The sequence below is a fragment of the Siphateles boraxobius genome, unplaced genomic scaffold (assembly GCF_051911475.1).
Source record: "Siphateles boraxobius isolate OS27281-9 unplaced genomic scaffold, OSU_SipBor_1 22, whole genome shotgun sequence".
In the NCBI taxonomy this organism is placed as follows: Eukaryota; Metazoa; Chordata; class Actinopteri; order Cypriniformes; family Leuciscidae; genus Siphateles; species Siphateles boraxobius.
In genome coordinates, this window is record NW_027508833.1 from 1,774,509 (window position 1) to 1,799,875 (window position 25,367).

At 37.9% G+C, this 25,367-nt stretch overlaps 1 protein-coding gene across 4 annotated transcripts in view; it reads left to right on the forward strand.

Annotated features, from left to right (window-relative positions):
* The window catches only part of daam2 (dishevelled associated activator of morphogenesis 2), a 98,244-nt gene that overhangs the window by 50,076 nt on the left and 22,801 nt on the right, over positions 1-25,367 (forward strand). For all 4 annotated transcript variants that reach the window (XM_077238294.1, XM_077238298.1, XM_077238297.1 and 1 more), the window contains exons 4-11: positions 6,101-6,175; positions 7,761-7,855; positions 17,688-18,021; positions 19,254-19,364; positions 21,438-21,541; positions 23,009-23,075; positions 23,230-23,347; positions 24,480-24,618. In XM_077238294.1, the coding sequence (XP_077094409.1) occupies positions 6,101-6,175; positions 7,761-7,855; positions 17,688-18,021; positions 19,254-19,364; positions 21,438-21,541; positions 23,009-23,075; positions 23,230-23,347; positions 24,480-24,618 (1,043 nt within the window). The remainder of the gene's footprint in view (positions 1-6,100; positions 6,176-7,760; positions 7,856-17,687; positions 18,022-19,253; positions 19,365-21,437; positions 21,542-23,008; positions 23,076-23,229; positions 23,348-24,479; positions 24,619-25,367) is intronic.

Sequence of the window (25,367 nt, forward strand, 5' to 3'; positions counted from 1 at the left end):
GTTTTATCTCTAAGACTATGAGCCAAATTACTAGAGAGAAGAGCAGCACCATCCCAGGAGGGATGAATACCATCTCTTTTCAACAGGCCAGGTTTGCCCCAAAAACTTTTCCAATTGTCTACGAATTCTATACTGTTTTGCGGACACCACTTAGACAGCCAGACATTGAGTGAACACAATCTACTAACTATCTCATCACTCCTTCAAACAGGAAGGGGGCCAGAGCAAATTACAGTGCCTGACATCGTACTTGCGAGTTCAAACACTTCTTTAATGTTAATTTTGGTGATCTCCAAATGGCGAAGTCGAACATCATTAGTGCCGACGTGAATAATAATCTTAGAGAATTTACGATTAGCATTAGCCAGCACTTTTAAATTTGCTTTGATGTCAGGCACTCTGGCTCCCGGCAAACATGTGACTATGTTGGCTGGTGTCTCTATTTTCACGTTCCGTGTAATAGAGTCGCCAATTACCAGGGCACAATCAACAGTCGGTGTTTCACTGAGTGGTGCAAATCGATTTGTTGTGGTAATCGGAACGGAAGAGTGTTTTTTTGATCCGCGACTAGAGCGATCCCTCACTGTCACCCATCTGCCTGGCTGCACAGGCAATAATTCAGCCGGAACCGAATCATGTAAAGGGTTCACTATGCTAGGCGCATCTAAAATAGTATCTAAAGCTCTTGCACACTTACTATCCTCAATTAAAGTTTGGATGCGTGTCTCTAGTTCTGAAATCTTCTCCGTCAGCCTGACTATCTCCTTGCATTTATCACATATATATCCTATATTGCCGACGGGGAAGGCTATACTAAACATGTGGCATGAAGTGCAGGTGACAATAACAGGAAAAGACATTACTCACCGTGTTTGTTGACTGATTCTTACTCACCTGGGCTTTTATTAACTCAGAGGCACGGGCGCGAGCGAGAAAAGTAAATAAATAAACTGAGCGCACGGGTGGCGCGTTAACAGACTAGCGAGTTACTAGTGTATCGTGCTAAGCGAATGATAAGTAAACAGTAATTAGTAGTATAAACAATTAGAAATGATCTAATCAATAAGGTAGAACCTTTATAAGAAATTGTCTGCATAAGCTACTCTCTTAATGCCACACAAATAGAATTGCCATGGTAGAATTGACTTTTCAGTTGATTTCAATGGTTTTATGTTATTGTGTTGCTAAGCAAACAATAAGGCATAGAATGCATAGCCCAAACAAATAGTTGGTTAAAGACAATTTTTGTCTAGACGTCCTTCATTATAATGAAATTTAAGTATAGTTCTAATCACCTTTGCTCAGCTTGCTCTGGTTTCCCCCACAATATAAAGACATGCGTCATTGGTGAATTCAGAGTGAAATCTGTGGTTGTCTTGGTTACAGATTTTAGTAATATATTGAACATTGAATCGATATATTGTCTACCTCCAGTGTTTACCCTTATTTACAGTGGATATAAAAAGTCTACACACCCCTGTTAAAACTACTGTTTATTTTTGTGATGTGAAAAATGACAAAGATAAATCATATTAGAACGTTTGTACCTTTATGCAACGCCACTAAAAACCAAAAATTACACTTTTCAAAGATAAAAGATAAAAAATAAAAACATAAAAATAATCCTTTTATAATTGGGTATGCGGCCTTGTTAAAAACTTATCATCAAGTTCATGTGAAATTGTACCTTGCTTCACCTGAAGTGAGTCGTATGGCCGGTTACACATGCTACTACAAGAGCCACGAGCCGCAAAGAGCTTACAAAGCATAAACGGGATCGTTGAACGGTATATGTAGGTGAGAGTAAAAAATAAAAAATTTACATTAGATAAATGGAACACCGTGAAGATATTCATCAACGAGTTGAATGCAAAAAAGTATGGCACATCTGTGACATCAAGAACTCCTAAACTGACAAAGAGAAAACTGGTTAGGGAGGCTTTTAGATACTTCCCATTTCCAGGTCTCGCATATTTCATCACTGGACTGTAGTGATATACCACGACACAAATCGGCACAATGCCAAATGATTTTGTCTCGTCATAACAGCGGAAACAACTTTAAAATACTCTGTAATTTATGGTCATACAGATAAGAGTAAGACTGCCATTTATTGGAGGGACAGAAAGCTCTCAGATTTCATCAAAAATATCTTTATTTGTGTTCTGAAGATGAACGAAAGTCTTACGGGTTTGAAACAACATGAGGGTGAGTAATAAATGACAGAATTTTAATTTTCCCTTTAATTTTAACTATCCCTTTAATCGGTCTGGAATGTTTTCGCAAAGAAGAATGGGAAAATATTCCCAAGTCAAGATGTGCCAAGCTAATAGACTCCCATCCAAACAGACTGAGTGCTGTAATGAAATCAACGGGTGCTTCAACTGTGTTAGTTTACACTTATTTTTTTCTCTGAAATATGACATTTTGGTTTTCAGGGACATTGCATAGGTTGTAATGCTTACGTTAAACATGCAAAAATCCTGACGTAACTAATCTTTGTTTAATTTTTTACATCACAAAAACCAGCTGTTTTAACAGGGATGTGAAGTTTTTTTATATCCACTGTTAATGTATTATATGTAGGCTATTATTATTATTTGGAGACAGCTAGAACAGCCAATGCTGTACCTGCCTGAGGTTCCAAGGAAAGTATTTGTTAATGTCCATTTCATCTCTACATCTTTTTGAGCTCCTGCCCTGAGCTGTCACTCTTCTGAGGTAATAAGGAACAGATCCACCATATCATATAGCTAATATCGTTGGCATGCCAATACAAGTTTAAAGGTTAAACATGTGTTTGCATTGTTCTCAAACTCACATAATCTTCTCTACCTTAAGGATACATTCCGATTATGCAATCTATAAAAAAATCAATATCCTGTTGCATATTTTTTTTCTCCACCCGACTTGGAGGCTTTTTTCCACACTAATAAAGGGACCCGAGTGCAAAAGCCATCCTTTTAGATCCAATGCACTAACCATAGAAGGATCTATAGAAGTATCTGTCCTGTTTCTTTGATTCATCATGAAGCACTTCTTATTTGTTGGAAATTACAACTAAACTTTCTGATTTGTACGGAGATGTCAGGTTTACTTTCACCTTGGCAGTATAACAGACACTCAAGAACAGATTTATAAAAGAAAAAGATTGTGATGTCTTTTACGTGACAATTTGGCACAAAGTCAACCCTTTTGAGAGTGCTGATTTGTAAACGGCATACCAGTTGTTTGTGTATAAGGTTGCAGAGTGCACACCCTTCACAAACATTTATCTGTTTCCTGTTTGGATAACTGTGTCATCATATTCGCATTTTGACAGCTGGACCCTCAAAGAAGTCTTTGAGTTCAGCCAAAATATGCTCCAAATCTCCATAAACACTCATGAGCAAAATCTGAAAGATGAAACGCTGTTCAAACAAAACCACAGAAATCGGAGAGATGGAGAAACATGTCAGTGAACACACAACCCCAGAGGTCACCCTGGTCATGGTGGGATTGAATTGTACACTGGGAGAATTAGCTTCTTGAGTAAAGGCAGCCAAACGGATCAATTATTCCAATGGAACACTGTGTGAAAACAAATTCCAGTGATGCTAACAAAACAAAATAAAATGATTCTAGACTGTGTATTTGGGTTTCTTATCTAAACTGTGTTTGACCCATACTGGGAATCTGCTGGCAAAAATAATGTTTATTATCGTTACCTCCTCTATTGCTTTTTTTTATTGATAGTGCAAATATTGACACACAGGAGGAGCTGTTCACTACTGTGCTGACCTGAAGCCAAGAATGCCCTGTCTCTCTACCGCTTTTTATTTGTACCAGAGAGGGAAATAAGGGCGTTCGAATAACCTTCTTGAGCTGGTCAGGGTAAACGTTCGGAGCAACGTGACATGATTGAGACTGTGAGTGATAAGAAACTGAGGGGTGAAGAATATGAAAACTCTTTAAACTGTATAATCTAATTGTCACAATCAGTTTGGCTGCAACTGACATCTCTGTACAAATCGTAAAAACACAACAACATGATCGAGCTCCAGGCCAAGCTGTTGTGCTGCGTTCCAGCATTGTTTCGCTCTGATGTTCAACACTTTCCGCTGAGAGGAAAGAAGTGAGTGGCTAAAATCTAATTGCAAGTTATACATCCTAGTTTATTGTTGTTTTGTCTGGCTTGACTGTGTGTTGTGTTGTGTTGTGTTGTGTAGTGCACGAAGCTCTGTTCTTCAAATATTTCTTGATAATTGCCATCCTAGGCATATCGTGTCTCTCTGTTGTATAAGACATCACATTTCGTGTGAAATTTTAAAGGTTAAAAGGTAAAACTCCTGCAAGATACAAACAAGCATAATGGTTGGAAAATTTGATTTAAAAATAATACTTTTGCAGCCAACCATCACAGAATACAACCCACAGTTAGGAAGGCAGCAGGGAAAGTCAGTCCATGTTCAGCATAGCAATTATATTACCAGATAAACATATACTAAGATAAGATGGGCTCAGATCAACCCTTATATTAGAACCTGAACTGTTTGATATGATCTGCGGTGATTAAAACTTTTAGTTTTAACTAAAAACAACCAGAGCATCATGCACAACAAGTCAGAAGAAAACCAAAACTAATCCCAGACCTCAGGCTCCAAAGCTCCATGACTCCATTTCATTACAGTTTTTCAGTCTTCTCTTTGAAGGTGCCCTAGAATGTTTTTATTTTTATTTTATAATGTTTCCTGGTTTACCCTTATAATGTTAGTATGTTTTTTAGATAAAAAATAATCATAATTTAGAAATAAATGGCATTTTTCCTAGCCTGCTTTTAGCCTCTGATTTAAACACTCTGTTTGAAGGGGCGTGTCTGCTGTGGGATTCAGTGTAACCGCGGCCACTGCTGTGATTGGCTGACATGCTTGCATATGAAATAGCTACGCATTACATGTGACACTGTCTCCCGAATACTTTTACTACTGCTATTATACGTTTTTACTATAACAGCTATCGAGATTAACGAATCGTGAGATGTTTTTAAAGTATTTAGATCTATTCCCATCACATAAAATGTTGCCGTGATGAGCATTGAGCAGATGACAGTGTGTTGATCGCGAGAATGAAGATCTTATCATTGCAAAGCAGTTTCTGCTCTCTCTAATGCTTTCACCAATGCAAACACGATGATGTAAATACAGTAAGAGCTTCGTTGTGCAGTAACGTGCGCCATTGATTTCATAACGAGTTTGGCAAGTGTCCAGATAAACTCACGCTGTGTTGAAAGATTGTTCTTTGATCGCTTTCTGTATATAATTTGTTCACAATTTAAATACGATTATTTTCATCCTACTAAAAGAAACGATGTGAAGCTGATATTTTAGTCACTGGCTTGACTTACTGATGCATAAACAGTATTGAACGATTTTGAGAGAAAGATTACCTGTCTGAACTTGAACAATTACACATCAGAAAGTGTTGCTTGGTAGCTCGATCCGAGGCCAGCTCTGTATTGGCCCAAGTTGAGGAAACAGTCGGTGAAATGTTTGGAAATTTCCAGAGAAAATAAAATTAACCCATTGTTTCTTCAGAGGCTCAGATGAAGGAACTAAAAAATACTTTTGTGTTCATGTGTACATCCACACTGAGCAACTGCCATGCTTCGGCTGCGCAGTTCCGCCTGGCATTGAGGGCTGGCATTATGCAAATATTTGGAGGCGTACATATTAATGATCCCGACTATTGCGTCACAGTCGGTATTGTGCGGAGAACCGACCGTTTTTCAGGGGTGTTTTTCATAAACGTGAATTAAATGAGAACGCGAAAACAGTCCAGTTTGAGATTCACTCTATGTCATGTCCATGCACTGAACTCTTGTTATTTGACTATACCAAGGTAAATTCAATTTTGAATTATAGGTCACCTTTAAACACTGATCTAGTCACTTTACTTGTTTGGGAATAAACCAGTTCAGTTGTCACAGACTGGTTCATATTGACATAAGCAATCCTCTGAGGGGGGAATGCAATGCTAAGTTGTTTTTTTCTTCCCCCATATTTAGATAATTAATACAACGTGGAATCGACTATATTATAACTCTCTGGTGTTCTTGCCTTAGGAACAAGAGGACCCCAACAAGCTTGCTACCAGTTGGCCTGATTACTACATAGACCGCATCAACTCCATGGCAGCTGTAAGTATATACTCTGTTACCTTTACATTTCTTACATGCACAGAAACAACTGATAAAATCTGATTTTGACACCAGTTGAGGTGGGGAAAACTTATCCTCAAAGTTCTAATGATTTAAGGTTCATGTGAAATAACATGGAGATTAGCTACTAAAATGTGAGCTTTTTCTTTACATTTGGTCTACACAATAACAACAGTGTGTTTTGACTGGACACACTGTAGCCAAAGCTTCATCTGATTTCATTGAGTTTGAGTTTGACGAGTTTAATGATTCTAATGATTCTGATCTACTGCTGGGAATTTGTCTGGCATTTGTCTTGTGTTGGGCATATATAGTACCTGAGTTTGCAAGATTAATTCACAAAATAAGACAATTATTCAAATTTTTCTGAGTGTTCCTTATTCAGCATAGAACACAACCAGTTCTTTAAACTAAAATTACCAAAAAGACTCGCAACAAGCCCACAAGTTATCCATTTGAATTAGTCTAAAGAATTTGGAAACCTAAATTATGTCTGAGAATTCTGCCAAGAATGTTCCACCACTGCGAAAACTGTGTAGAAAACACTGTGTTGACTGTTTGTGACCATCACCCAAGACTATCAGTTTTTCAGTGGATTCATGCTAGCAAAATAGACTGCCAAAATGCAATCAACCTTATGTTCTTTATAGCACTGTAATATGTTATTAAGCAGCCTTTCAGATGTAAGCTTCCCCTGATAGCACACGTTATTTACAGGTCTACTGATTTTGCAGAAATTTGTTGCTTATCGTCTTGGTTTCAGAAACTAATTGAGTGAAGTCCCAGTCGGCTTTGGAATTAAAATATTAAAAATACAAATTTCCTCAATTAAGATTTTAAATGCTTTAGCAATAAAGGCTTTGAGAGAGATGGAGCTGTTTTTTGCATATACTTGCATATATCTCTGTTTATCTATACTTTGATCTTGATGGATTCTGTCTGACTTTGCACCATAACTTCATTTTTTATGGATGAGCGCAGCTGAATTGTGGAATGAATCTAGTAGCTCTTAGTTATTAGATGAGCTCATTTTAGTAGTGCTGAGTCGACACATTGAGATTACACTCCTCCCAGCAGCCATTCATAAAACACTGTTAAGACTGTCACATGCGATTGGGCAACTGAGCTTTCCCTCTGCGTTCAATTTGTAATTGTTACTGTCAGAGATCAGAACGGATATATCATTATAAACAGTCAATCAAATGATGTTAAACAAACTAAATAAGACTTTCCCAAGCCGATGATGCACAGATGTACAGAAGCATCAGAACTTAATGAGTTAATGAGATCTTGAACTATGAGAGCTTAAACTAAGCCTAATTAATTGATGCTTAATCTTAATATCCTAATTTTCCAAAGCCTGTACATCTGGGTATTCTGACAGTTCTAACAATGTTCATGTATGGATACTAACAATGTATGATCGCCATGCTAAAATAAAGTTGCCGTTGGACTGGACATTGTTTGAAGCTTTTTTTGAAGCATATTTGTTCTGCTATGATTTTCATCAGTGTCGTTGTCGAAAACCAAAGTAAAAGTTGGACTAAAATCACCTTTATTTCAGATGCAGACACTTTTTGTCTTTGATGAAGAGGAAATGGAAATGAGAAACAAGGTGGTAGAGGATCTAAAGACAGCCCTCCGCACTCAGCCAATGAGGTAAGAGAACTGTGATTCTTGTCATTACGTTAATTCATAATTCTGCTCTCCAGTCCAAGGAGTCAGGAGTAAATACCTGGAATTAAGAGTGCTGCTCTCAGCAGGCAGTTTTCCATGTGGCAACTAATTTAGGCTTGGATTATGTGGGATCTACGGATCAAGAAGCCTCAGGGTACCTGCCATCTGTGAGGATTGGAGTGGATGTGAACTTGACTGCATCCTTACTTGTCTGTGACTGTCTGGCGTGGGCGGATCACTATGTTTGAACACACTCAATTGCTGTGTATCATTCATTCAGCTGAAACAGTCACTAGCTATGTTTCCATCCACCTATTTTTATGCACATTTTGTGATATCACATTAAAAAACTGCTGGATGGAAATGCCAAGATGAGCATAAATTCTAAAAATGCACATAAAAACATATTCGCTCATTTGAGTCAGATACTTTTTTTATCCAATAACAAAACATGTGCATAAACCACTATGATGGAAACACATTTACTGAATAAATTCCTTGATGTGTATCAAAAAAAGTCATGTGACTTTGCAAGATTGGATGGCATAATTGGATTAACCAGCGGAACGAACCTTTTGACCATCATCTGAAATGCTGTTTTGGTTGTTCTGAAATGCTTGAGCAAAGTCTGTCGTCAAAGTGGTCTTACACGACTGTGTTCCCAAACAGCAGCATCTGCCTCCCAAAGCAAGTTAACAACAGAGTTTTTTGCTCTGCAGTTAAAGCTAAACGAGTTTAGTTTCGTCTGCATGCTCTCAGGCGCAAATAATGAATTATATACAATTCATATGCACAATTCATTGACATATGTCAATGTCAATGTCACTTTATTTATAAAGCACTATTTAAAACAACAACTGTTGACCAATGTGCTGTACATAGCATAAACATAAATACAATAAAAACAAATAGCAGACAATAGAATAGATAACATGACACTGTATAATTGATTAAAAGCTATTTCAAACAAATAAGGCTTTAGTTTTGAATTAAAATTTCTTACAGTAGCTACTCTCAGTCCTAATACTAACCGTCAGACTATTCCACAGTTTTGGCGCATCTACTGCGAAATGCCCGGTGACCAGTTTTAATTTTGTCCTTGGAACCAATAATGGTTCCTGATTTGAGGATCTCAAAGACCTCCCTGCGTAAATGGTGCTAATGGTGCGTAAATGGCACTAAGCCATTTACAGATTTATAAACCATTAAGAGGACAATCTATTCTATAGCTGACCGGCAACCTGTGTAATGACATTAATGTGTGTGATATGTTCATATTTCTGAACCCCAGTCAGGAGCCTAGCAGCTGCTTTTTAAAATACTTGAAGTCTAGAGAGAGTAGCTTGATTTATCCATATATAGAGTAATCAAGCCTTGAGTAATGAGGAAGTGAATAGCCCTCTCAAAGTTCTTAAAAGACAAAAAAGACTTTCCCTTTGCCAGCGCTCTTAGATGGAAAAAAATAGATTTGACCACAGAACTGATTTGTATATCAAACATCAAGACACTATCCAAATGGACTCTCAGGTTTTTTACACAAGGTTTTGCGTATTGTGAAAGAGTGCCTAGCTTAACATTTGAATACCAAATACAACAATCTCTGTCTTATTTTCGTTTACATTTAAAAGATTTACAGCCATCCAGGCCTTTAAATCAGCTAGGCAAACTAGTAGAGAATCTAGATCATGTTTATCTTGTTTTAGGGGCAGATTTTAGTGTCTGCATAGCAATGATGACTATTTTTTTTAAAAATGAACCTAATGGAATTATATAAATGGAGAATAACAGTGGCTTCTCCTAATTTTCTTATCAGGGAATTACGATTTTGTTTTCTTCGACTTACTGGTAGGAAATTATTTGCAAATGTTTTATGCGATTTCCAATTTTAAAGTTAAATTTGCAACTTAGGATGGAAACTACTACTGACTGCATCCAGTCTTCTGTACTGGTCCCTCTTGTACATAAAAACCCTTAAATAAAACAACATTATTTTTTTAATCCTTGAAAATGCTTTATCTTTTACACAGAAGTTTGAGATTAGACCGGCAGTATGGAGTCTCTTTCATCAATGCAGTCAAACAGAAACAGAGCTGCTTCTCTACACAAAGCATAACGTCTGAGCTGCCAATCGTGCAGGACTCTGTTATCTAAACATGACTTTAATGGGACTGTTACATTTCAGGGAAGAAGGAAGCAGTAAAATAAAGCATAAACAACAAACCAGTTGCCTTTCTGCCGCCTATAACATAATAAACCAACAACTTAATGTCCCAGGCCCGGTCCTCTCTCACCCCTCACAGTCACCGCTCCTCCTTAAATCCCTGCAGTGTTCCTCAGTGAGACTCCAGGCCGGTGTGTGTCACACAGGTGTCTCTCATTAGCATTCACTCCACGGCTCTCCACGGTCCCCACAGGGACGAACTGTTGAGTCCTCTCAAGACGTTGCCATATATGAGGGACCATCTGGACTATGTCTATATTTTGTGGTCAGTTTTATCAGTTTTGTTGAATGTTAGATGGTTTATTTTTTGGTCTTGGTTTAAAAAGTGATTTAACAAGTTTTTGTCTATAAATAGTTGTAATTCATGAATTTATGACGAGTTCTTTGAGAGCAGTGAGCCGTGCCTTGGATGTAATCCGCTAATGGTTGCTTTGAGGTTTTAAGGTCTTTTTTTTAAACCTCCTTAATGGCAGTGCTGGGATTACTTTAAATGAGCAGAAGGAAATTAAAATATTGAATATCCAATTTAGTGTAGTAAAATGTGCCGAATACCTACAGTTCTTAAAAGGAAAAAGTGAATTCACAAAACCTCCAACTCAGCACATTCTTGTGAACAATTGGCTGTGGTGTTCTGATGGACCAGAAAAGGGTTTACAAGCCAGCCTAAGTGCTTTTTAAAAACTAGCATAACTTCCTTTCATACATTCTGTGTGATCTTTATTTCAGTAATGCTATTTTTGCAGTTGCAGATTTATAATAATCAGTTATTGCTTTAAGAGTCATTTTAGACTATTAAAAATTCAACCAGTGCCACAATTAGATGATGTAACATCCACAGCAGTCATACAGTAACTATAGCTATAGAAAGTGGTGCACACACTGCCCACGGCTTTCCTATGAAGAATAATTACAGCCTTTTTGAAAAACAGATTTTTTACAGCAATCTGATGCTCAGTAACTCACAGTAGTGAAGAGAGTTGAATGCTGTCTTTGCCGATCTGAGTCACTGGTAGAAAAAGATTACTGTGGTCAAAACTGGTGACTTTTGTCAAATAATTTTCTGGTACTACGTCATTACACTCTCCTCAAATATCTATTGGAATGTACTCAATCTTATCAAAATTAGTGCACATGTCTCTTTTGTGTATTATTTGGTTTCTGGACTGAGTTATATTTGCATCATCAGCACGAGTATGTGTAAGCAGCTCTTAACTGCTGTAGCTATACTGTAGTTAACGGAAATAATAGGAAATAATGTCAGCTTCTTTGAATATTAATTGGTTTCTAGCTCTTATTTAATCCCTTATTTTGGCAGGTCTGCATGCATAGAAGTTTATGGTGGAGAAATTCGAACATAATGTTTTGTACAGTGTTTCATTGCAGTGTTTCTCAAACTGTGATGTAAACTAAATGCTATTTTTTTTAAAACAATAATTTTTTTAAAACAAATCAGTAACACTTTATTTAGGGTCCAATTCTCACTATTAACTAGTTGCTTATTAACATGCATACTTTATTACTATGATTTTACTGTAAACCCGGATAAGTAGAATCTACTTAAAAAAACTAAGGTAACTCGTTGCCTTAATTTAATTAAGTAAGCATAACTTAATTGCATCAAGTTTTTCTTACTTAATTTTTTTACTTAAAGTTTTGTCAACTTAATTATATCTGTGATCAGATGAAGTGTACTCCCAGAGTGTATTGCGGCATTAATAAATGAATTGCTTTGTTTTACTATTTTTTACTATTATTGGGGTAATACTGACAAGAGACAGCAAATAAAATTGCAATGATCTAATTAATTAGATAAATTTAAAAAAAACTTGTTACCATTGTTGTGGTTTGCATGCTGAATGTTGAAGTCTGTGTGTGACTCAAGCAAAATTGCTAGATATTGTCACAAATATAGAGGGGCTATATCAACCCAATTAAAAGTTTATGCCATAAGTGTTAGCAGTAAAATGTTAAAAGATCATTACTTGTACATGAAATATAGTTATGATATATATCATTAATAAATTCATTCAAAACATGGAAATAATTTAAGTATAAATATATATAATATTTATTACTTCACTTACTTTGAAATCACATAACTGATTTCATGTTGCATCACTGCATAAATTGGAAGAAAATTACAATAATATAAATTAAGTTCCCAGTGTCCAACCAAAGGGAACACTTATCACAATAATGATGAGAAATTTTAGGAAATCAACATGATTTTATGAAGTCTACTTATGTGACGTTCTCCCAAAATTGTTAGGTATTTTGACAATAACATTCAAGATGACTGGAAAATGAGCAAATGCAACTAAGAAGAATGATGACTGCAGAAGTTAAAGAAATGAGTACAAAGTCTATTAAGGTTTACCCCGCCTCAAAAACCATTTGCCCCTCCTGTGTTTTTTTTCTGTTTGTTTTTTTATTTTTGCAAAATGGTACTCAAACAAGTCAAGTAATGTTTAATAGGGTTTTCTGAGTAAAGAAGGCATAGCATGCAAACAGTACAGATTACTAAATTGTTTTAAGTTCAACTAATTATTCGACATTAAGTAAAGTTAACTAAAAAGTGTTAGTTAGAACAACTGTTCGCTTTTACAGTGTTTATTATAAAGCCTTATTCTGCATGACCATATTCTACATCCCTTAATCCTAGTCAATACCTAAACTTAACAACTACCTTAATAACTATTACTAAGCAGTGCAAAAGTCATAGTTAATAGTTAAGTAATAGTGAGAAATGGGCCCTAATCTAATGTGTGACCAGAAATTCTATCCCTGTTTCAATAGAAATACATCACCACAGGGAAGAAAAAGACATGCCAGTGTCTGTGCTAATGCATGTTTACACTATTCCGATTTTGCTTGTCTCAGTTTATGATTGATTAATGATCCAGCAGTGTTCTTCTATACACTTGCTGTTTCTGATGGTTAGCCTACTGAGAACCACTCATTATTCAGTGCAAACAATCTGCCACTCCTTGTTAACACTGGAAGCAGGAAATAAATGTGTCATCATGATGTTTTGGCTCTGACAGCGCAATACTGTAAAATATCATTAAGGCAATGAGTTTAGAATAGAGTTTAGAACGTCACCAACATAAGACTATCTGTAGCCAGGACTCACTCAGATAGAAAATCAGCAAATTCTTTGATAAAGTCTATATAAGCCTAGCCTATATAAGCAAATTCTTATATAAAGAACCATCACGTTTAAGAATTATACTTAAAACCAGAACACTGAGCAATGCCTTTCAGACGAGGCTCATGTTTATAACAGTAATCTTGGGGGGTTGACACATTTAAAGTAATGTAATCATTTGGTTTTAACCAGATTTCTGCAAAACACAGCACATCTAGTATATGATCTGTAATCGTATCGTTTGCAAAAAGTGTTTTTGTAAAAAGGGATTGCAGCAAGCAAAACTTTATAATTTGCTTATCTGTATTTATATATGTTTTTAACTTGTTGGACATTAATTCAGTTATTACCCTTAAATGGGTTATTATCCTTTATTATCCTTAATGGGGAGTTTTATGTCTTTACTACTTCGATGAACAGACGAAAATTGGTAAAGGTTTTGGCATTTGCGATGTGAGCACACACACACACACACACACACACACACCAAAAAAAAAAAAATTCATGGACATGATTTGAATAGGTTAAATGGTCCTGAAAAAAGTCACATTTAGTGTATATATCTACTGTATATAGTAATACAGATATTATCCGAAATTGGGATGTAGCCAAAAGCTGTATTTAAGATATTAAATTTGGTTGTTAATTTCCTGATTCTAGATCACTTTCCTCATCTAGGGTGGCTCAGTGGGTAGCACTGTCAGCTCACAGGGAGAAGGTCCTCCTTTTTTTGGATGCTGTCTTCAAGTTTCATGTGCTCCACCCTCTCTTTTTTTTAGTCCACATTCTGGAAGGGCGTGCAGATGACAAGCCTTTCTTAATTTGGTATTTTTAATATAAACTGTGCAGCCACGACACAGGGCCTCTGTCTTCACACTGCTGGTCAACCCACACAAAATGTCACTCCGAAGCGAGAGAGGTTTCGCAACATCCTCCCAAGCAACCCGAATCTCTCCCCACCACAATGATGGGCTCAGATCGGCAAGAGTACTTGTGTCAAGTCAGTAAGAGAGATGGAGGCAACATGTTTATTGACCTTCTGAATTACTGGGGTAGTTCTTTATGTGGCTTTAAGGGGATGATTAAAATCTTTCAATTTGTTTTTTCGACATGGAAAATATGATGCACTCTTACTCGAAGTAGACAAACACGCTGCGGTTCAGTTTAGGTCACTGGAAAGTATGTCCATCTTTTGTTTAAGGAATGTTATCCCTGATGTTTTGGACAAAGCTGCCCTATTTTTCTTAGGATGAATTGTCAATAGGGTCTCAATAACAGCCATCTCTTCTTCCCCCTATTAGGCTTCAAAATACTGATATGACCTCAAAGAGATCCAAATATATTGAACTCAACCTCTGTGTTTTCACATTTGTCAAATGCCTCCATGGAAATTATACCCGAATGCTTTAAGCGTTTGGACGGGTTTGTGTTTTTCTCCCGTGCTGTGTGAAGTGTAGTAGCTAGATCCAGTGAGCGTCAGTGACTGAAGGAAAATAGAGTAAAGTGCAGGAGAGGTAGCTTCAGGCATTGCTTGTGTTGGCCATGGCTTAATGGGACAATGTGCTACCCCACCTGTGCCCCCCACATGCTCGGCTTCCAGTGTAATTTACACACTCCTAGCTGCTCTTTCCTGCCAGGTCAACGGTAACTGATATGCAATACTGCACACGTGCATGATTTTGTTCACGTTTAGTCTGGCTGAGTGTGACTGTGAACAAGTCAGACAGCTCTTTATCAAAGCTCAGCTGGCTTCATTTTACTGCTCATGTTATGACTTTCCCAAATGATCACTAAAGTCTTTACAATCGCTTTTTAAGACCAGTTAAATCACCCTGAATAGCTTTAACCTTTTAAACAACCAGATCTAGTGTTTCATGTGACATCTTTCCATTCTAAGAGTTTAAAAAGTAAGGAGAACACATGTGCTAGAACCTTCAGGAGTCAAAGGGTCCCAGGCTCCGGTGACACACCTGGACCATGTTTCGAAACGGCTTGTGTATATAAAGAAGTATATTTGATTTGTAGTGTCCCAGTGTAGTGTTCCCCCTAAAACTCTCTACAACCTAAAAGATGTGTGTATGTTTGTTTGTTTTTTAAAAGACCGTAAAAGGCATATATTGTGGCTTACTGTTGTTGCTGAAACCCTTGGAAGCTGTAAGTCCTGCTTCACTGGCATCTAAGCAGAAGGAAAAGCCAATGATGACAAGGTCATGAGACTGTGTTTAGGGGGTTATAATGTGATTATCAGATGTGGGACTGGAACCAGCTCTTTAAGGAATCCAAAAACAGCACCTTAGTAAACAAACATGTTCTTTGTTAGGCAAAGATACTGTTCCACAAAAGTTGAGACAGAATATTCAAGTAAAAGCATCAGAACAGATCACACTTCTTAAGACTTAGCGCCCAAACTTTTTTATGTAAGCAGCCTTGCTTGCCACCATGGATGTATAATTCAAAACCTGTTCCGGAATGTGAGTTTCTTGGCTGAATAGGAGTTTCAGTTCAGAAGAGAATACTTTCCACATTGGAATAATATAAATAAAAGTTCATATGAAATTTAAAACTAGAATCATGAAAAGAAAGAACAAAGAAACGGCAATGGCATCATCAGGTTTTTCATTATGCGTAAATAATGAAAGCGTGCTTTTGTGCTTGAATGACATCTGAGAGAATCACTTTAGCAGATTAATGTAAATCCAAACATCACGTCTGACTGTGGGGAGCCATACTGTACATTTCAAATGACTCTCTTAAAGTAGTAGCAGTTCTGTGGTGCAGTAGTTGAATCAGATCATAATACCATGGTACTACTAAATAAATAGCATATTCATACTGTATACCGTGCTTTTTACTTAGTACTCCAAGGTATTTAGAACACAAAATAAAACAGAAGTACATTAGTTCTGGAATAAGGTGACATATAAATGAAGTGTTTATATAAGTGTTTACATATAAGTGAATATGTTTATGACAAGCTCCTATATACTGTAAGAAAGCTGGAGTATTAAAAAACTCCTAGACCATGAAACGGTTCATGAACACTCAGCATAGATTTGATGCTGAAATTAGATAAGGGCTAATCCAGGCAGTAGAAGTGAGGAGAAGCCAAACGACCATGGGCCAGCTATGATCTCATGGGTACATCGCTCCCGGAGATTTTCAAGATTACAGGTCGCCCAAAGATCGCTGAGACATGGCCAGGTGAGCCGTGTCTCCTAAGGTTTGATCACGGTTGCAGGAAATACAGAGCCACACTATATGGGATAATAACGGACTGATTTCCTCCAGTTGGAGGAAGATGCATGTTTTTCCGTTGCCAGCGGGTGCTAAGAAATCCATGCTGTGGCTTGAACTTGGCAAGCTTTGTGAAGTCAATGCATCTATTATGATTACAGGAGCACTGCTGCCCCTCAACCCCCCTCCGTCTCTCTCTGTCGTCAGTATTGTCCTCCATTAGGGCATAACCATGCTGCACCCTAGTGTTTGGTTAACATGCAATGTGAGTCACCTAAGTTGAGTTGGTAGAAACTCCGTTTATAGTAGATAGTGGTGATGACATAAAGTCTCTGTTAGTGTTAAAGGATTCGTTCACCCAAAAGTGAAAATTATGTCATTAATTACTCACCCTCGTGTTGATTCAAACCTGTAAGACTTTCATTCATTTTCCAAACACAAATGAAGATCTTTTTGATGAAATCTGAGAGCTTCGTGTCCCTCCATTGACAGCTGCCACTTTCAAGCGCCAGAAAGGTAATCCATTTGACTCCAAGTGATTTCATTAAAAAGATCTTCATTTGTGTTCTGAAGATGAATTAATTACTTATGGGTTTGAAATGACATGAGGGTTTGTAATTAATGACAGAATTTTCATTTTTGAGTGAACTATCGTTTTAACCCTTGATCGACCACTCTTAAGGCGGGGGTAGTGACCTTAAATGACCTGATTAATGAGTCCTGGGTTTAGCTCAACATGATGAATGTGGAGATACATGCCCATTCCACACTGAAGGGTTTTCATGGTTGACTTGTTTATTTATGCAGCTGAGTATATACAGAGGCCATCTGGGATTTCTGCCAAGACTTCTGCAGATCAGAATGTTTTCACAAGCGATGCTTTAAAGATAGTCCCTCCTGGTTTTTAGCAAATATGTCCTTGGATTATTAACATCCAAAAGGCACTGAATTATATTTATATAATTCTGTGTGTCAATATATGTTATTCTCCTTGGGTAAAAGCCAATGACCATGGGATCTCAAAGGGATTTTCATAGTTTTGGCCCTGTTCTAAAGGCACTGCCCCAACAAACACCAACTTTCATGTTGGTTTTGTTGGATCAGTGTGTTGTTAATGTTTTTAGGGCAGTGTGGCAATGATAGTTACATTTCCTAACATTCTAGGCACTGGAAAAAATAACCTCACAAACCCCTGTTGACTCTCCTTTCAGGTTTGTGACGCGCTTCATAGAGTTGGATGGCTTGACGTGTCTTCTGAACTTCCTGAGGAGCATGGACTTCGAAACTTCAGAGAGCCGCATACATACCTCCATCATCGGCTGCATCAAAGCCTTGATGAACAACTCCCAGGGCCGAGCCCATGTTCTGGCCCACCCCATGAGCATCAACACTATCTCCCAGAGCCTCCGCCAGGACAACATCAAGACCAAAGTGGCTGTGTTGGAGATCCTGGGCGCTGTTTGTTTGGTGCCTGACGGGCATAAGAAAGTGCTACAGGCCATGGCACACTACCAGAAGTATGCTGCAGAGAGGACTCGCTTCCAGGTGATGTTGCCTTTAATGCGAGTTTTGTAGCAGAATCAAACAGAAATTCCAACGGAAAAACACTGTCATCTTGTTTGGGCAATTCCAGATCTATAATCTGTCTGGATATGTATTGATTGATTGATATCATTGATTGTCATGTTGAATGAGATCTATAAGCCTGCTATTATGCTAATGAACTATATTTCTGTGTGGAAGGGTTTGATTATTAACTTATTTAACCATTTTATATCATATTGCTGTTGCCAACATTTTATAGGAGCACTCAAGGTCATGCATTATAGATATTTTCCGACATTCTTACAACGCGTCTTACAGTAACTGGTAAAATCAGTAATGCTCACCTCTTTTGTGGCTTATTGTTTTATCAACTCTTTCCCCGCCATTGGAAGAAATTTTCTTGAAAATGATCAAATATGCTGGCAGTGGCTGGCAACTTTTTCAAAAAACACTTTTTTTGTGTGTGTAGTATTTTACAGTTGTGTGTGTAGTGTAGTCTTTGTAGACATTTCAATACTTGGGGGGTGTTGTCTGCATTTCTTAACATACCCCATGGGAGAATTTTAACCACAGAGAAGAAAAACACACTCGTGGAGGCCTTATCTAATGCAGCTTAAACATATGTAGAGTGATTTGTCTTTACTGTGTGTTTATTCATGTACAGTATAGTTGACATGCTTGGCAAAAACAAATGTCTGTGTTTGAAACATTAGCCGGTTAAGCATGGCTGGTTTCTAGTGACCCAACAGCTCTCTGAACACACTTGACACAATAACCACCATTAGCAGACATTAGAAACCCATTCCAGAGAAATAACATTCCCACCAGCCATTACCCATTAAATATAAAAGCATAAATCGACGATCCATAAACACCTCAGATGGAAAACAATTAAACAAAATGTAAGATATTTATTGTTCATCAGTTGGCATTTTCACATGATACATCAGCTTGTCTACGAAAGCACCATCCTAAACTCCATGGAAACTCATGTGACTTGTATTAAAACACATTACAAAGGCAACTTTCATATTACATAGTGACTCACACACATCACACAAAGAGTGCTTTTAAGATGAAGTGCATCTAACATTCACAGTAATGTTTACTCCTAGCTTAGCTTTCTAAGCTAACAACGCTATTCTAGAACAAACAACAAATATATGGTGAAAAACTTCATTTTAATTAGATGAATTTGTATTTAATTCGATATCTTTGTATTTGTTACTCAGTCTCTCTTGAACGAGCTGGACAGAAGCTCAGGACGCTACAGGGACGAAGTAAATCTGAAGACAGCTATTATGTCATTCATCAACGCTATGCTGAACGCTGGGGTTGGAGAGGTCAGCAGATAACAGAACAGTTTGCATGGTCTTCAGATATGAGTTTGTGCGTGTGTCTGTATATATATATAATATAATATACATATATATATATATATATATATATATATAATTTTGTAATTGGGACAGTATGGCTATTAAAGTCGAGATAAGGTGTGATGGTCTTTTCTTACCTATTGTGAGGTGGTTGGACAATGAAACTGAAACGCCTGGTTTTAGACCACAATTATTTATTAGTATGGTGTAGGGGCCGGTTTGCAGCCAGTCCTGCACAGTGTCCAAAGGGATTTTGAGCCAATCCTCTTTCAGAGCAGTGGCCAGGTCATTATGGCCCTGTTTACACCTGGTATTAAGATCGGCTCACAATTGGATGGCGCTAAATACAGGTGTAAATGGGGTCTAAACATTTTTGAGCTTGTTCACTTTCGACTACTTTCAGAGGTAGTTGAAAAGAAATTTGACCGGATTGCTTTCATAGTGTAGACGCTTATGTGGTCGAATGCGTTGAAACAGCGACAAAAGACCATCTACTCTCTGCCTACTGACCTAATGCATGAACATTATGGGAAGCACGCTAGCCAGACGGGAGTTAATCTTTGTCGGCTGGAGAACCAAGTTTGGTTTGAAGTCGATAAATATAGCAAGCACAATGTTCTCTCACCATTCCTAATTTCTAACACGCACTCATCACGTTCTGTGTGGTCTTGCGGCTTTCAGAGCAGAAACAAAAGCTGCTGCTCTCCGTGTGTTTTTCCGTTGTCTCCGGGGTGCGTTCATATGTAAATTTCATGAGCTTACTTCGTCCATTAGATCGAAAGATCTGAAAAGTCCATACATTTACCCGCCAATAGACCCTCTCAAAGAAATCCAGAAAGAAGTGGTTTAAAGTGAACAAAAGTGAAGGATTAAAACACCAGGTGTAAAAGGGAATGTGTGTTTCCTGATCCGCTCATCCAAAACATCTAGCACAAGTAGTTGGTCTTGGGAATGCCATGATATTGCAGCCTAAACCATCACAGATCCCCATGCTTTACTCTGGGCACGCAACAGTCCAGGTGGTAAGCTTTCATGGGGCTTCTACACACTGTAATTCTCTTGGATGTGGGAGAGTAAATTGTGGAACAATACATATTCCACAAATCCACTTTGTCCACAGCCTAATATTTCTGCTTAAAACTAATATTTGGCACTGGCACAAGTGACCAAAGGTTTGGCTATAGCAACCCGACCATCAATATTGACCTGTTATTGAACTGTTACTGTTATTGAACAATATTGAACTGTTCCAACGAACAGTTTTTGTGAAAACAGAAGAGTTGGGGTGTGCATTTAATTCTGCAGTGTGTTGGGCATCCCAAGACAGCTTCTTTTTTGAGTTGACAGTTGCATTTGAAATTAGTGAAGTTGGGTCGCCAGGCCATGCATATATAGATGAGAAACCTTCAACACTATATTGGCCAGACTTTCAGTTCCATTGTCCAACCATTGTATATCCAGTTCAACGGTTTCTTGAGCAAGAAAAAAAAAAGTAGGACGGGACTTGATTTTTTCCAGTTGGAATTAATTGGATCGTTGTCATTTGCTATTGCTGCAATCTCATGTGAGTGAGGCCCTGTCCCAAATGGAAACCTAAGCCCTCACAATATTCCTCCTAGTCCATACTTTCTTGACATAACGCCACTTTGAGTGTCACGTAGAAGTCGGCCGCAAAGGGCTGAAACCTAAGATGACAATTGGGACACCGTAGTGGCCTTGTCGTCTTAATGGACATGCACATTCGGCGGCCATTGTAAGTCCACAAGACCACATGAAGTGTGTCATCTGGGACAGGGCCTGACCGGTTGTCCCTGACAGGTTTCCTGACACATCATCAGAGAACAGTAGATGTCGTTGAACGAGGGATTGGAAGTTATTACCATTAAAGTTTACAAGGGCACTCAATGAGAAAAAAAAGCGATGTGCACGGATGAGTCTTTTATAATAAATACTCCCAATATTCCATTAAAAAAATAAGAATTATTCATTTTGATTTCATGATGATTTTAAAAATTATTCCCTCTGTTTCTCTCAAAGGACAGTCTAGAGTTTCGCCTTCATCTTAGGTATGAGTTTCTGATGTTAGGAATTCAGCCAGTCATCGAGAAGCTGAGAACACATGATAATGTCACGCTTGACAGGTAAGAACACTGGTTATAAGGGAGCTCATTTCCTATCTAACAATCAATGCATTAGCCCAGGAGTGTCAAACTCAAATAAAGTTTAGTTTGAACCCTGCCCCGCAAACATACCCATTTCACACTGGGATCGTTTGCTGTGGTCCGAGCCCGAGCACGATTGTTCCCAGCGCCCCCGCAGCGTTGGTCTGGTTTCAAACTCAACTGCGTGTGCGTGCATATTACGCACGGGCGTAATTTCCGATGGGGACAGGGGGGACATGTCCATACGCATTCTAATGAGCAGGTATCGTGCTTATTCAAGCGCGAAAGAGGACTGGATTCTGGCGCACTGTCTGTGCGTTGTGTGCGTGTGTGTCAGGACATTCACAGACAGTGCGCCCGAATCCAGTTCTCTTTCACGCTAGAATAATAACACACACATTAATGCCAAAATGTCCGTTTTGTCAATTGTATCCTCACAAGAACAGTCTTAAATGAATTAAATAAAATCTTAAATGAATGTCAAGAGTAAATGAGAAAATTAAATGCATAAGATCCTGTCATCAGCGGCAGATATTAAAGGGACAGCAGCCAATTCTGTCTGTCAGTGAAGTTGACCAAAGAACAAAGGGGAACAGAGCAAATTACTCACTGATATTGCCTAAAGAACGTTTGTAGCTTTAATAAGGATTAATCTATATTTAATTTATAATGCATGCAGTGCAGACTATTTGGTAACCTTATTCAATTTCTGTATATTTCGTACCAGTTCGACAGGAAGGGCACAGGTAAATATGACATATTATGGGTTTATGTGAGGATTGTTTAACTTTCACTTAAATTAAAAGTTGATATATTTTTGAAGCCGAATGAATGTTTCAAATTTGGGGGGAAAAATACTTTTCATGGAGACATAAATCGGTGCTATTATGCGCAGCTGAATGAACAACACAGGTTTACTGTGTGTGTGTTGCATAAGGTGGCCTTCTGCTACTTGCCAACGTACTTTTTTCTGGAGACAGTGGATTTCCAAATTTGTTGCCCTGATTCCACGCGCTATGCGCGAATACACTGCAGGCTCGCTCATATCCAAGGTAAATCATTAATCCCATTATCCCTTACATGTGTTTTATCTAACTAAATACATTATAATCAGGTAAAACGCATGCGCAGGTCACTTTACTTCCTGAACAAGTACGCACCCGAGTCCGTGTTGCTTTCACATTCACGTGAACCGCTGAATTCAAGAAGCAACTGAACTCACCTCCTCCAGTTAGTCTCGGGTTGGGTACCCCAGTGCGCACCCAGGTCCGCATGACAGCATTCACATTAGCGATTTTTCATGCGAACCGTGCCCCGTTCCGAACTAATCTGCCAGTGAAGGGTTTGATTAGCTGGATCAGGTGTGATTAATTAAGCTAAACCTAGTTTGATACTACTGCATTAGCCCATTGTTGCTAACAGAAAGGTCATGTATGTGTGTTTCAGACATCTGGATTTCTTCGAAATGGTGCGGAATGAGGATGAGTCAGAACTGGCCAAACGCTTTGACATTGTGAGATCTGTTATTTATATGCACAAGCCTTCTGCCATATCATGTCCTTAAAGAGTGCTTATTATGTACAGAACAGCATGCCTTTTTTTAAATATTTGTTTACAAGACTAATTTGTGTTCCAATTGAAAAAATGAATGGACTTTTTGTGTTCAGACACACGTGGACACCAAGAGTGCTGGCCAGATGTTTGAGCTGATCAAGAAGAAACTGAGCCTCACAGATGCCTACCCTCACCTTCTATCTGTCTTACAGCACTGCCTCCAAATGCCATGTGAGGACCTGAACTCTTCCACATAAACCATTCTAAACTTGTCTCCCTACACAAGCACACTCCACCGTTTATGTAGATTTAATAAACGTATCTAATGATCTTCACTATTAATCTCCCATCTTAAACTGTGGTTCTGTTCCCAAACCTTATGAGCTCCCTCAGTATCTGCTGTCTACACATGCCATATTTGGGTACTTTACTTCTTCTCCACTCTGTATGTAATCTTGGGTGAAAACTTTAGGTTTGCCTTATTCATGAAGAATACATTTTATGCTGCTATAGAATTTGAAAATTAGCTATATTACAATTTTTAGGTTGTAGGTTTGGAAGGTTTGCTTTTTTGTATGATTTTCTTTTTATTTAGTTACTACCTCCTTTCCCAGCGTTCCACAACAAATTTTGCGCGCACATACACACACACACACACACACACACACACACACACACACACACACACACACACACACACACACACACACACACACACACACACACACACACACACACACAACACACACACTCACACACACGCACACACATATATACTGCTTGCATGTAAATCACTGTCATCCTAAGCTGGTCTAAAGCCACGGTTTTATAATTTCTTAGTTAATTGCTCTTTGTGAAGCTAATTAATTGCCTGGTATTTTTATCAGAGTGTAGATGTATAATTTTTCTAATATTTAACTGTCCACATCATTTTTAAGTGTAGCTTTTAGCTCCATAAACACCTGCTTAAATAGAACTATGAATCACGTGAAATTATTTGGTAACCCTATAGTCATAACAATTTATAGCTTGTTCTGTTCAAGAAAAACAAACAAACAAACACAGAATTCAGTGCCGAAAAAAAGCAGTACTGTTTTTGTACCGTAGTAAAGTGTAATACAGATAATAATACAGTAGTACTCTGATATATGCCATGGTACTGAAAGATTATCATATTCATCATGTCATCATATCATGCTCTAAGAATACCATTTAATTATCATCTTACATGTCCCAAAAAACAAGGCATTACTATGCCACTATATCCTAAAAACATGGAAATATTATAGAACTTTTTTTGGTCATTTTTAATATTGTAAAAAGCAGTGGAAGCGTGTTTATGTCACTTGTAAAATGTTTTCAGATAAACGTGGTGCTGGCAGCATACAGCAATGGCAACTTTTAGACCGCATCCTTCAGCAAATTGTTCTTCAAGATGAGAAGGGAGAAAATCCAGATGTTTCACCCCTGGACAATTTCAACGTTAGGAACATCATTAGAATGTAAGTGCTCAATTCAACGCTTTCAATTCAAAACACATTGTGCACATGGTTTTAACCATCCAGATAGCACATATTATGCTCTTTAATAATCCTGATCATGAAAAGTTAATCATAACTTTGAGTTCACTTGTGTGGTGTAATATTTTTGAAGCCAGGAGGCTCGATAAGTACTTTAGATCTTTTGAAGGTCAGTGTTCTCCCTGCTGTATCTCACTGCCCGCAGTATGGATACTGAAATGTTTTGCGCTCAATGAGTGAACCAAAGCTATATATTTTGGCAACCTGCTGCGATCTGATACTGTTAACATGCTGGAAGATTATTCACAATTCTGTGAATGCATCATGAAACTGTAAACCAAAATGGAAGTTGGTAACAAACAACTTTAAACCATTGGGACATTTTAAAGAAAGACTACAGTAATCAACACTGGTAAATCTGTCATTAATGTGTGCAATATGTATTGAATTTCCAGCCATCTGCTTAACAGAAGTGTCAGTTCTCTGGACAAAAAAAAAAAGAAGAAACTATTTTCTCTTCTAAACATTTATTACCTTAGTTGTGCTCTCGCCATCTTTCACCCAACTTTCCATACATTTTACTATCGCAGGACAAGCATTCTTTGCTCCTTTCTTGGCATCTTTGCTCCTTAGTACCTGTTGGTTCTCAAATTTGCTAGTTATCAAGTTGACTATTTCCACCAGTGTGCCAGAAGAGGTTGAAGGTGACATGGAAAGAGTAAGAATAAGGA